Raw genomic sequence first — 14,830 nt, 5'->3', positions numbered from 1 at the left:
ACAAATGTAAAAGTAAAATACCTTTAAAGAGGGCCTAGGTAAATTTTTGTCTTTATAATGTAAAATAAACTCCCCCAGGGTACACCTTTCCCAAAGGAAGGTTCTTGTAATCTTCCCTGAAAGTCTTGAATCCGCTAAACTGAGGTAAAATACAAAAGAGAAAAAGGCTTGTATAGCAAGTTTGAACTGTAGCGATAAAGGAGAAGCTGAACTTTGGAAGGCTGGCTGGGGCCCGTAGGTTGACCTTGGTGAGAACGCACGCAAGTTCCAAACCCGGGGCCACCTTGCAGGGCGCGTCCGCCGCCCCACGTACCCCGCTCACCTGCCCTCTCCCCCGGCTGGCTCGCCGTGCCCACCTCGCTCTCCACTGGCCCGAGCCTCGAGCGGGCGCTGGACTTTACCTTGTGTGACGGCCAAGAGGCAGTAGTGAAGCAGAAAGCCTCGAGGTGTGTTGCACCGCTGGAGATATTGAGGATGGAAGTTCCTCCAGCCGTAAGGCCCCTCCTCAAACTCGGACAGCGACAGTGACCGGAGCTTCTCTTCGGAGACATTGGGAGGGGCCGAAGGCAGAGATGGCTCTGGTGACTTCTGGGGCTCCTGGGGCTTCTGAAGCTCCTGTGGCTGCGAATTCTCTCTCTGGGGGTCAGAGGACGAGGCAGAGACTTCGATCTGGGAGGGGGACGCAGACAAGCGGCGCAGGATGTCTGGGCTGGAGGGGACGAAAGCCAAGTTCTCAATACCTTTGGCGCTCTTCATGTCTGGATGGGTTCTCCCGACTCCGGTGCTTCAGAGCAGCAGAGCCAGGTCCCTCTCTGGCTCCTCCCATAGGCAGGTGACAGCGCCCCCGTGCGGGAAGCTTCCCGCCTCCTGGCCCTCCAGCCTCCAGCGCGCTCTCCGCCACCGCCTGAACCTTCCTACTCCAGCCCGCGGCTGTCTGGAGCGCAGAGCGGAGTGGGGGCGTTAGCGCCCCAGCCTGTGGCTTTGGCTCTCAGCTGTGCCTCACCCGTCGCCTCAGGGGCCAACCGGAAGGCGCGGCGTGGGCGTGCCACCCGGCGGCAGCTGAGGGGGCGAGTGTTCTCACCCCACAGCCTTCGACCGGAGTCCGCCTCCGCCCGAGCCCCTGCGGTTCTGACCTGAGCCTTCAGCCCGCAGCGCGCCTCCCTTGAGCTCGAGCACTGGGAACACCCAGAGACTGTGAGAGTCTCTGGCCAAAAGCTCCCCCTGGGTGCTGACAGGAAACCTGTAAACGGTTGCATCAGGAGATTGTTCAAGAAACTATCTTGCGTTTTTCTTCCTTTGCTGCTTACCAAACCAGGCTAGGCTTGGACTACAAGAATCAAGACGTCAGAGGTATACTTTGGTTCATGAGCGTCTTGATAAGACTTTTGCCTGTCATCCTGTTGACTGGTAGAAGGTGTCCAGGTTCTTGGCATCTTGAAGAAAGAATTGAAGAAAACGCACAAACAAAGCAAGGAAGGAATGAAGGGGTTTATTGAAAATGAAAGTACACTCCACAGTGTGGGAACGGGCGAGCATAGGGGCTCAAGGGCCCGGTTACAGAATTTTGGGGAGTTTAAATACCCCCTAGAGGATTCCATTGGTTACTTTGGGTATGCCCTATGTAAAGGGAGAAGACGAAGTAAAGTTACAAAGTCATTTATGGCCTACGCCCTATGGAGAGGATATTTCCTGTTATAGCTGAAGTGTGAATAGGCCTTATGTTTCCTGCCTCCAGACCCTATTTTCCTGCCTCAGTCCTCCTTAGAAAAAGAAATGCACCCCACCCCACCCCCATCACTACCAGGATGAACACCACAGCATAACCACCGCTTTGCTTTTCCTTCGAAACTGAAGGACAAGAAATTGTCTCTGTGCTGTATATTGCATATCCAAGATAGACAGTGATGACAATCACGTAAATAATTTCTTTTTTTTTTTTTTTTGAGACGGAGTCTCGCTCTGTTGCCCAGGCTGGAGTGCAGTGGCGTGATCTTGGCTCACTGTGAGCTCTGCCTCCCGGGTTCACGCCATTCTCCTGCCTCAGCCTCCCAAGTAGCTAGGACTACAGGCGCCTGCCACCATGCCCGGCTAATTTTTTGTATTTTTAGTAGAGACTGAATTTCACCGTGGTCTCGATCTCCTGACCTCGTGATCCATCCTCCTTGGCCTCCCAAAGTGCTGGGATTACAGGCGTGAGCCACTGCACCGGGCCCGACAATCATGTAAATAATTTCTACTGGGCCAGGAGCGGTGGCTCATGCCTATAATGCTAGCACTTTGGGAAGCTGAGGCGGGTGGATCACCTGAGGTCAGGAGTTCAAGATTAGCCTGGCCAACATGGTGAAACACTGTCTCTACTAAAAATACAAAAATTAGCCAGGTGTGGTGGTGCAGGCCGGTAATCCCAGCTACTTGGGAGGCTGAGGCAGGAGAATCACTTGAACTTGGGAGGTGGAGGGTACAGTGAACCAAGATTGTGCCACTTCACTCCAGTCTGGGCGAAAGAGTGAAACTCTGTCTCTTAATAATAATAATACATTTCTACCTGTGGAATAAATAAGAAAAACACTTTGAAGCGCTTAACACCATTGTGTCATGGTAGGTACAATTTAGTCATTCATTCTTTCACTTAACACAGACACAAAAAATTCTTGTGTCCTGGGTGCCAAACATTGTTCTAAGTTCTAGGGGTACACAAGTGAACAAAAACTGGCAAATACCCCTACCCTTACGGTGCTTGTGTTTTAATAGGAAACAGACAGTAATAATACATAGCACATGGCACATAGTATGATTAATACTATTTCGTGAAACTTTTGTTTCAATTATATATGCTGTGTTTACTGGGTTGAGAGACAGATATAAAATATGTATCTTACTTTGGACAGAGGTACATTCTGTTGCCTGTTCCCTCACAATTGAAAAAACTCTAGACTGGCCAGCCGGGCGCAGAGGTGCAGGCCTGTAATCCCAGCACTTTGGGAGGCCAAGGTGGATGCCCTGAGTGCGGGAGTTTGAGACCAGCCTGGGCAACACGACAAAAGCCTGTCTCTATCAAAAATACAAAACTTAGCCTGGCATGGTGGTGCACACCTGTAGTCCCAGATACTTGGGAGGCTGAGGTGGGAGGGTCGCTTACAACCTGGGAGGCTGAGGTTGCAATGAGCACACTAGTTGTGCCATAGAGCCAGACCTTGTCTCAAAAAAAAAAGAATTAAAAATAAAAATAAATACTAGATTGGCCTAAAACATGGGGAAAGAGTAGAGTAGAAGCTAACATTTAAAATGTCTGCTATATGCCCCATTATTAAAATCTTTACAAAAGCAGCTGCACTGTTATATATAGTTTACATACTGAGGAAACCACACCTCATAAAGAATTAGTAACTGTCCCAAAGTCACATAGCTAATAAGTGAACTGCCACTTAAGGATCTGAACTCAGCTCTCTTAGCCAGAAGTCTTCCCTGAACTTTGCATTTTCTGTCTTTTAATAACTACAGTGTATCTCCATCAGGTTAAATTATTGCATAGCAATTGTAAGAGATCAAAATTCAAAATTCTCTGATATTTGTGAGGCTTAGAAGATTAATGCTGCTCTGAAAACCTCAGATTTTGGAGGTATTCAAATTAAGCATGGTATGTAATCCTCCTGGGCTTGCTTTCTACAAAAATGGACTCAAAGTAGGTAACTATTTTGATCACCATTTTATCTATGGAATACGAAGTAATTTACACAACCAGCAAATTTTGTTTTGATGAGATGTGGTTACATACAATCATGGCTTAAGACTATTTTGCAGCTGTGACTTAATAAATCCATGCTATACTATCAAAATCAGAGTAGTGTAATCATCGTGCACTTAAATTCATACTAAGGAGAAATCTCCACTCTCACAGTGTTAGAGAGAGAATTTTGGTTAAAGATTAGCAAAATTGCTATTGCTTCATCTTAAATACATCTTGCTCTTACTGAAAGTTTCAATTTCCTGTTCCCTTACATTCTTTATGCTGCAGGGATGGAAGGGGCTCAGGTTTGCAACAAAAACCAAAAAACAAAAATAGAAAAGAAAACTTGGTAGTTTTCATCTCTGATAATTCTATGGAAAAATGCACATTTTAAAATTAATTATTTGGTCAATCTAGGTTAAATCTGCCTCTAATGAACACAGTCAAAATATACCATCTTAAATTTCAGAAGGTAATTGATAGTTTACTCTTCTTATAGTACATTTTATTTGCTATGTTTTTAAAGGGTGGAGAATGGGAGAAAGAAAATGTCCAAAATTTATGGTAAGGCTACAACACTGTAAACAGAAGCAGTCCCTGTCTCTGGATATCATTCTCTGGGATGTGCAGTAGGTCTTTCCTTTCAGGAATTGGATGAAACAAGGTGAAGTGGCTTAATGACAGAAGTTTTCAAGATTGTCCTATTAACTCCCCTTGCTCTGATTCTATGCTTAAGAGCGATCTTATGATTTGGGCCTTCCATGTAGATATGTATACTGGATGCAAATGTATTGATATGCCTATCTTGAGTACTTCATCATTTTCCCCTCTGTGTTGTTAATGCTTTATTAGTTCCCTTCTGGTTTTAGACTAAATGTGAACCCTTTAGCAGTATAACATTATAAGCTCATAGAATATTAAAATTAGAGGGATCTTGACAGTGGCTGATTACAAACATGGTCAAATGTGAATATTGTTAAGGTTAATTACAAATCCTAGTATTAAACGTTTATTAATATCACAGCAGCTTACATTAACTGAATAAAAGCAACCAATCTAAGTGATTAGATCTTAGTATTATTGATTTATCTTTTCAATTTTAAATGTTTCACAAAACATATAGTTAAAAATAATAAGTTAAATCTAAGAAAAAAATGAACACTGAACTGTATTGTTTTTAATACTGTTTTAAATTGCATTTACACAGAAATATATAATCATATTGAGAAGAAAAGCAACTGTACTTTTTCTTTTCATCTTATTAATCATAAATCATTAAGAAATGCATACATAAGCAGGGCGCGGTGGCCCACACCTGTAAACCCAGCATTTTGGGAGGCCAAGCCAGGAGGATTGCCTGAGCTCAGGAGTTCGAGACCAGCCTGGGCAACATGGTGAAAACCCATCTGTACTAAAATACAAGAAATTAATTGTGGCATGTGCCTGTAGTCCCAGCTACTCAGGAGGCTGAGGCAAGAGAATTGCTAGAACCTGGGAGACGGAGGTTGCAGTGAGCCAAGATCACACCACTGTACCACTGCACTCCAGCCTGGGTGACACAGCGAGACTTGATCTCTCAAAAAAGAAAGAAAGAAAGAAAAAGAAATACATACATAAACATGGCTGATAATAATTATTTGAAACAAAAACATGTCAACATTTAATACAGTAATCCTATAAGAAAGCAAACAAAGTAGATAGTAAAACACTAGTGTAAAAATTACAGAAGTCCCAGAAGACTCTCCAAGTTGAGCAGACAGAGCTGAAAGTCCAACAACACTAAGACAACTAGAATTTGCAAAGCTGAGTACCTAAAAGGAGAAAGCTGTATAGAGGGATGTGCAGAGTGTCCCCTCCTGTATTCAGCAGATATAGAGAGCGTATGGGTGTGAAGAGACTGTTCCAGTCCAAGGGAAGAATCATCTTAAGGGATTAGAGGAATAGTGGCTAGTGCTGGCTCACACAGGGCCTTAGGAAGGTGGAATAAAGAAGTTTTCAGACATTGAAAAAAAAACTGAAATAACCAAAAGCACCTACAACCAAGAAATGTTAAAAAGAAGTCCTTCAGGCAGAAGGAAAATGATACCAGGTAGAAATACTTTTCTATATGAAGGAATGAAGAGAATCAGAAAGGAGGAGATGGAGCTTAAGATGCATAGATAAATATGTAAGATTTTTTTCTTATTATTTCCATCTCTTTAAAAGATAATTCACTGTTGAAAAATAATAATAAATTATTACAGGAGTTATAAGATATGTAAAGGTAAAATGTGTGACAATAATAGTGCAAAGGCCAGGAAAAGAGAAATAGAAGTATGCTATTGTAAATGTCTTTTACGGAAAGTGATGTATGTGTCTCATAAATGAAGTGATATAATATCAAAGGTAGAATATGATAATGATTGTTACTATAAGCCTTAGAGCAACCTCAAAATGGCTACAATAAAAAACAGTCAGAAAAGGAGATAAGGTGGAGTCATGAAAGATATTCAGGTAATCCAAAAGAAGGCAGCAAAAGAGGACAAAGGAAACAAAAACTGTATTGGAAAAAAAAGAAAATCAGTAGCAAGACAATAAGTTGGGCCTAACCATATTAATAATCACATTAAATGTAAACAGTGTAAACATTTTATTTAAACGGAAAGGATTGCCAGATCTGATATAACATGCAAGAACCAGTTAAATACTACCAATAAGAAACACATTTTAGGCCAGGTACAGTGGCTCACACCTGCAATTCCAGCACTTTGGGAGGCCGAGGCGGGTGGATTGCTTGAGGTCAGGAGTTTGAGACCAGCCTGGCCAACATGGTGAAACCTTGTCTCTGCTAAAAATACAAAAATTAGCCAGGGTGGTGGCACATGCCCGTAATCCCAGGTACGCAGGAGTCTGAGGCAGGAAAATTGCATGAACCCCTGAGGCCAAGGTTGCAATGAGCCGAAATGGCACCACTGCACTCTAGCTGGATGACAGAGCAAGACTCCATCACAGAAAAAAAAAACAACAACAAAACAACAACAACAACAACAAAAACACATTTTACATATAAAGGCTAATAGACTAAAAGTAAAAGAAAGTGGGAAATCATGCTTACACTAAAAATGGCCTAGAAATTTGATAGTTAGATGAAATGGACAAATTTCTTATAAGACAAATCACAAAGATCTCTCGAGGTAATATAGAATCTAAACAAGACTTTATCTACTAAAGAAATTGAACTTTCGGTTTAAAACCTTCCCATAAAGAAAGTCTTAGGCTAGATGACTTTAGTGGTGAATTCTACCAAGCATATAAGAACTAATACCAATTCTAAACAAATTCTTTCAGAAAATCAGAAGTGATTCCAACTCATTCTGTGGTGCCAGAATTACTCATCATTTGTCTGGACTTCATCATAGTATCCACCCCAAATTACCTTTTATCCTTGTGGTTATGATAAATAAATGTATATTAATTGACAGTAACTATTAGTATACTTGAGACAGATAATTCTTTTTGAGTGAATGACTATAACAAAACAATGACTGAGTAACAGATTCGTGTCAACATAGAGAAAGAACTTTAATAAATGCTGAGAACATGTATTAGGATAAGCTATCAAGAATGTGAGGGCCATCTGGCTGCAACATCTTTCACCCCATTGATCATCAGGGTTGATTCGGCTGATGTGGCTGGCTGGGGGGGTGTCCCCTTCCTCCCTCACTGCTCCATGTGAGTTGCTCTGGAAGCTGTGTCCTGGGTCTAAGAGGACAACCGTCTCCAGTAGAGGAGGCCGGGTCTTCCCTCAAGAATATACGAGTAGCTGTGCTTCCCTGCTAGAACCTCCAAACAAGCTCTCAAGGACAGGCTATCAAACAATCCCATGTGGTAAAAACAATAAATAATGGCTCTCCTGGAACGTTTTCCTTCAAATTATGAATTCATGGATCCATGTTCTTCCCGTTTTCTGATTCTCTCATTTCAGAGTTATTTTCTCCCTGCAAGTAAATTGGGGACAGGGTGAAGTTCTTCATGCTAGATGTTTCTGCCCAGCACTGAAATATATCATATGGTATTTTTGCCCGTATGCCACTGACCAAAACTTAGTCCCTTGCCCTACCAAGATATGAGAGGGGTTGGTTATGTAGTTGTCCTGTATGCCAGGAGGAAAGTAAAATAACTTGGTCAACACATACCAATGTATCTGCCATAAATATTATGAATACTTTGTATGACAGCATCAGGACCAAACAAGCTAAAGCCATGATTCATATCTAGCAAGCTGATATAGGTTAAAAAATTTTTACAAATCAACTTAAATCAAAACTGTAAGATAAGAGAGATTTATCTAAACATCAGCAAATTAAAACATAGGTCGAAAATAAATAAATGTGAAGGACATTAATTAAAGTATCGAATCCAGGTTAACATTTTTCTCTCTATCTGTGCCATTCAGACTATCCCAAAATATTATATTGAATTATAAATGTTGCACTAAAAGAACCATTGACTAATGGGAGCAAGCCCAATAATAACGTAGTTAAAATGAAAAAAAATTGAAATTTGTCATATGAAAATTAGTTGAAATAACTTGAAATTTTACCCTAAAGAAAATATGTAGTGGTTAACATGATAGTTGTCGTAAAATATTTGAGTAGGGGCATCATTTATTACAGTTATCAGACTTATATTTTTATGAATCTTAAGATTAGTACAAGTGCCTTGTATATAGAAGGAAAATATGGGCTCAATATAAATAAAATTACTTTATAAATAGAGCAATTGTTCTCAAAATGTGATCCAGGAACCCCTGAGGCAACTAAGACCTTCAAGGGGTCTGCAAGTTCATAATTATATTAAAAATAATACTAGGATGTTATTTGCCTTTTAGACTCTCATTTTCTTACATAAGTCGCTGTAGTATCTGCAGTAAAAAAAATTTTAAGAAACAACAAAACAATCATTTTCTTACAAGTGTGCAGTGGAGTTTTCCAGAGTCTACCTGACATGTTGTGTCACAAAAAAGAAAACATAAGAACCCTTTATTAGGACAGAAATTTAAAAGATTTTTCAAGAGGTAAACCATTCCATTCTTCTCACTATAATTTTTGAAAATATAATTTTTTAATTTAAAAAGTATAAATATATAATGGGTTTATTAGTAGTAGTTAATTAATTTAGTATTAAAACAACTCATTTAATTTCTAATATAATAAGTATCAATGGCTATACTCCATTAAACAAAAGTTCTTTGGGATCTTCAATAAGTTTTGGTTTTGTTTTGTTTTGGTTTTTCTTTACAAAACATGAGCTAGGAAAGACTCAGTAAGTTCTAAGAGTAAAAAGGGGTATGGAGACCAAAAAGTCTAAAATCCAGCGAAGTAGAGCTATACAAAATAGGATTGACTGCCTTAATACATAATGAGTTGTCTATCACTAGAGTAGCTAGCTGGTCAGTTATTAGGGATATTGTGTGAGGCATGCATACGATAGGAATTGGGTTGGAAAGCCACTGGAGCCTACTCCAAAACTAAAATTTAATGATGCTTAAACTCTGTAATCATTGATTCATTTTATAAAATACTGATAAGAACATAAAGTTAGTTAAATTGTCAAAAATCTACTGTGTCAGAGCCATAATTAGAATTCTCTTGTCTTTCCACTACACCACTTTTATTCCTTCCCCAAATCTTATTCCTTTAGTTATCAACATTACATCTACCTCTAGGCCTTGGCCAGGCAAACAAATAGACTGTTCTGTCCTAACTGGAACCATTCATGAGCTCAGCGTCTAAGATGTTTGTTGGTTTCCATCACCTTCCTTTCTCAGCACTCCTTGACTGAATCGAACATAGACCTCTCAGTCTTCTGATGTGCTGTTTGTTTACCTTGACTCTTGCTCTCTATGTATATCCAAGGCATTCAAAGTATATATTAGCAAAGAAAGACAAAGATTCAGTCCTGGGAGGTGGGTAGGAAGTAAGAAAACAAGAATGAAGCAAATGAAAACAATACCTAATTTTGAGATCATCCATGGCAGCGGTCTCCAAGTCTCCAACCTTTTTGGCACCAGGGACCAGTTTTGTGGAAGACACTTTTTCCATGAATGTGGGTGGGGGTGGGGTGCAGATGATGGTTTGAGGATGAAACTGTTCCACCTCAGATCATCAGGCATCAGGTTCTCATAAGGAGCGCACAATCTCACATGCAGTTCACAACAGGGTTCAGGGTTCCCGCTCTTAGGAGAATCTAATGCCCCATTGATCTGACAGGAGGTGGAGCTCAGGCAGTAATGCTAGGTCTCCCGCCACTACCACCTCCTGTGCAGTCCTGTTCCTAATAGGCCATGGCCCAGTACTAGTCCCTGGCCTGGAGTTGGGGACCCCGATCTATTGGATGAGATGTCATAAAACACTAAGGCACATACAATTGGACACCAACAAATACTTTCCCAAATAACAGGCCTGAATATAAAAGGTATACTAAATGGATGTCCTGCAAGACTTCCTAAGGAAATCAGTGAGTATAGAATTTTATGAGCACAAAAAATGTAAGCATGGACATTAATTAATTGTTGTGATGTATTTGTCATAATATTCAAGCATGATTGTTGTGTCAATGTTTTGGAATCAATTACATGCTGTTTTAAGATTTTCATGGTTTTCATGTTTCAGAAGTTTATACCTGTATTTCCTTGGGGAAAAAAAAATCAAGGCTGTAGCCGAAATTCTAAAGTGAAATTAAGGCAGCAAAATAAAACTGCCCACTGGATACTTGGGATGATAGCAGCCAGGAGAGGCTGACCTGGAAGATGGTTTCCTACTGCCAGTAGGTGCCCTGGAGAAAATTTCAATAATATCCAAACATTTTTGCAATTAGTATCTGGATATTTAGAAAGAAAAGGACCCATTTATTATGATCCCTGCTTCTGATGTAGTAGATACAGAAATGTTGTGGGGTTTTTTGAGTCCTAAAAGAATAAAGACCAGAATACCAGTTTGGATATTTTTAAGAGAACGGATTGAACAAAGAGAGTAACACCAACTTGGCGTCATATAATTTGAACCTCACATAAAAATGTCAAGATTTTTAAAATATGGCTGTTTTGATAGAAGGCAAAACACAAATACTTAAAAACCTTAATAAATAAAATTTTCTTTTAATCTCAGGTCTATTCGCACAAGGAACGTAAAATATACCACTCAAATAGCAATTTCACTGATTTTCAACTTAAAATAAAATTAAACAATAAAAAAAGGAGGAAAGAAATTTCATGTCTTTGTGCCTAGCTATTCAATAACACACACTTATTTAGCAGTTATACACTTATCAATACTCACCAATACACTTAGGTGTTGGAAATGTTCCGTGTCATAATTGTGGTTACATGACTGTACAGTAAATCCTCACTGAGGGTTGTCCATGGGCCCTTGGAAACCATGACTGTAAGCCAAACGAGGTATAAGGAAACCAGTTTTGCCTTAGGCTAGTTGACATAAACAAGTGTAAGTTCCTGCCCATGTTTCTGATTACAGAAACATCAACAAAATTCTAAATAAAGACCAAAATATTTCTAATGTTAAATACTGAAAAAAAAAGTGAGTTATACATATGTATAAGAAAGATTAATAAAAACAAAAGATAATTATTTACAGCTTATTCCAGTTCAGGGTAGTGAGTGGGCAGAGCCTGTCCTGGCAGCACAGGGGCAAAGCAGGAAGCAGCCCTGTGCCGGACAGGACCCCATCCCCCCGCAGAATGGCCTTGCAGGTTCACTCACACTCGCTTAGACAGGCACCACTGAGACACTCCAGTTCACCTAACCAGCACAGCTTTTGGATGTGGAAGGAAACAGAGGTGCCCAGAGAAAACTCACGCAGACAAGGGGAGAATGAGCAAACTCTACACAGGGGCTCCAGCAGGGAGTTATTTTTTTCTTTGTTTCTCATCAATGTCATAACAAAATGATGGTGAACAAAGTGACCTTATTCGAGGATCTGCTGTATTCTTGCAAATTTCATCAAATTATACCCATAAAATTGGTGAGCTTTGTGTGTAAATTACACCTAAATAAAACAGATTTTTAAAAATCTGTTTGAATTTAGTAAAAAAGGCAAACTAGGTACATATATTTCAAAAGGTCTTAATGCATTATCTCAGTATCTACAACATTGATGCCTTGCCATTTGTTGGCTTTGTGACATTGGGCAAGTTATTCCACTTCTCTTAATTTCCTTTTCTGTAAAATGGAGAAAATAGCAGCTGTGGTATAGGACCGTGATGTGACAATTAAATGAGTTAATTCATTAATATGCCTGGCAGAATATCTGGCACATAAGAAGGACTCCATTCAGTTATTCATACACTCTTAAATTCATGATCTACTACATGGAAATTGTTTTACCAAGGCCTTGGTATACAGCGGAGGATAAGATAGATATGTCCTTGCACTTATGGAGCTCTATATCCTAGCTTGGGGGAAAACTATTCATAGTAAAAATGAAAGTACCTGAAGATAACTGTATTTGCTAGGCAGGCAATCAAAATAGGTGCATATGGTAGAGAGAGACCAGATGGTTTCTTTAGTTGGAGTGGTAAGGAAAGGCCTGTCTAGGAACTAACACTGAAACTGAGATCCGAATGGGGAAAATTTAAAGCTAGCCTGCACAAACCTGAAGGGATTTGTTAGCCAAGGCAAACTGTGTTTTTGTCCATTAGGGTCACAGGAACATTTGGAAGCTTTTAAGCAGATAAATGACTATTTAATTCATGCTTTAAAATACTAACATGGCTCCTGCGTGGCACTGGATTTGGGAAGCCCAAGAATCTATCAGGAAATTGTATTAGGTTCAGCTGTGAGTTACAGAAAAGAAACAAAATCATATTACTTTGAAACACAATATAAGTTTATTTTCTTTTCAAGAGGTCCAGATGTAACCAGTTCATGGTGGTATGGTAGTCCAAGGAGTCAGAGATTCACGCTCCTTCTACTCTATTGTTCTACCATATGTGGTTTCCACTTGCCAAATTAATTTTTGGCCCAAAGTGACTCCTGAAGCTCCTGCTATTAAATTACATCTGAATTTCATCTAATAGGAAGAAGCAAAAAAATCAAAAAGGACACTACCTGGAAGTTGCATACGCCACATTTGTTTACATCGTTTAAGCCAGAAATCAGTCACACCTGGCTAAAGGAAAGCCTATAAGGTAGTGTTTATTATAAGCAGCCATGTGGCTCATTAATAACCTATATTTCAATTACAAAGGAAGAAAGGATAAATTATATTTAGAAGATGGTGGTAAATAACAATAACTTAGACTAAAAGAGGAGGATTCACAGTGGTGGTGAAAGAAAGATTGCTGGGTGGGCCTCTTCTTTCTAATGGAACTATGCTATGCTGTAGTGTGCAGATTTCTCCTTTGGGATTGTATAGTGTTATACAGCAGATTGCTCCCACCCCTCCACTTTTTTTTTTTTTTTTTTTTGAGACAGGGTCTCACTCTGTGCCCAGGCTGGAGTGTAGTGGCATAATCTCTGCCCACTGCGGCGTCATCCACCCCAGGCTCAGGTGATCCACCTCAGCCTCCTGAGTAGCTGAGACTACAAGTCTGCACCACCACGCCCAGCTAATTTTTAATTTTTTTTTTTTTTTTTTTGTAAAAATGGGGTTTCACCATGTTGCCCAGGCAAATCTTGAATTCCTGGGCTCAAGTGATCGGCCTGTCTCAGTCTTTCAAAGTGTTGGGACAGCCATAAGCTGCCTTGCTGGGCTAGCCTTTTCTTTAAATAGTGGTTTTGACAATGATCTCTTTCATCAGAAATATATTTTTAGAGAGGATAGCAAGGTCAGTTTCCTCCCTGCCACAATGAGGACTGGGATTCATTTCTTTACCCAAGGATGCAGTTCCTATTGGTAGCCCTTCTAACAGCTAAATGCTCTAGCAGGTTTCTACCACTACTGCCTCTATTACCCTTCAGGCTTCCTAATGGAGAGGCCCTCCTGCTGACCCTAGCTCCAAGGCCTTCCACCTTCCTTTGATGGACTTATGTAACCAAGGTACATAGAGGCATTCAAGAAGTCTGGGAAATACCTGAAGTCACATAAAAAACTTTGTATTTATGTGAATTTTTTCAAAACAGGTTTGTACCTAACATCAAAACTTTTAAGTGTTGAAATCCAGAATGAGATACAGAAAAGTTTGATTATATCTCTACCCCCAAAAGTTAATATTTACTGGTTTAGAACCAGTTTTGAGAAATAATCAAACTTTTCTGTATCTCATTCTGGATTTCTGAGATTTCTCAAGAGGAAGATACTTCAAAACTCCAAAGGCTTTTTGCTAAATATTCTCATGCAAAACATCATTTCGAAGAAGGAAAGAAAGAACAAAGAAGGGAAAAGTTTCCTCCAGGTGAAAGAACTCCTTTGGATATTGCCTTTTTCTATCAGGTTCTGAAGGTTTTACAGTATGCCCCAACCAAAATAGTGTGAAACCAGGGGTACAGATGTGCAAATGATTTGGGCCCATGAACTAAAACTCCTAGAAAAGGACACTCAGTATTTACTTTTTAAATACATGATAAAGGTCAGGCCTAAAGAGCCATAAATTCAGTCTCTTAAAAATCAAGAAAATTTAACTAATATTTATTAGGCACTTTATTTTAAAATTGCATCTTCTTTACATTTCCCATTTCAATAAGAAAAGAGCTTCAGCTGAACAGTCACTTTGGTGAAGTCTTCCCTCAGTAGCGTCATCTCAGTAAATGGCCTCACCAAAGCCAGAAAGCTGATAAAAAAAACCAAAAAAACAAAAAACCCTTGACTATTCATGTTTCCTCATATCTCACATGTGATGGTTAATTTTATGAGGCTCCATGTCCTAATTTGACTGGGCCAAGGGGTGCCAAAATATTTGGAAAAACAATATTCTAGTGTGTCTGTGAAAGTGTTTCCGGATGAGATTAACATTTGAATCAGTAGACTGAGTAAAGCAGATTGTCATTCCCAATGTGGGCGGGCCTCATCCAATCAGATGAAGGCCTGAATAGAACAAAAAGACTGTCCTATCTCAAGCAACAGAGAATTCTCCAGTAGACTGCCTTTGGACTTGAACTGGGCATCA

General features: G+C 39.9%; 1 protein-coding gene across 1 annotated transcript in view; it reads right to left on the bottom strand.

The window, feature by feature from the left end:
* Positions 1-778, bottom strand: part of SLCO4C1 (solute carrier organic anion transporter family member 4C1) — a 64,415-nt gene extending 63,637 nt beyond the window's left edge. The window contains exon 1 of the mRNA XM_032155907.2: positions 402-778. Within this exon, the coding sequence (XP_032011798.1) occupies positions 402-756 (355 nt within the window). The 5' untranslated portion in view covers positions 757-778. The remainder of the gene's footprint in view (positions 1-401) is intronic.
* Positions 779-14,830: the final 14,052 nt, after the last annotated feature.

Source organism: Hylobates moloch, unplaced genomic scaffold, assembly GCF_009828535.3.
Source record: "Hylobates moloch isolate HMO894 unplaced genomic scaffold, HMol_V3 SCAFFOLD_6, whole genome shotgun sequence".
In the NCBI taxonomy this organism is placed as follows: domain Eukaryota; kingdom Metazoa; phylum Chordata; class Mammalia; order Primates; family Hylobatidae; genus Hylobates; species Hylobates moloch.
This window is presented reverse-complemented; position numbering and strand designations above follow the sequence as displayed.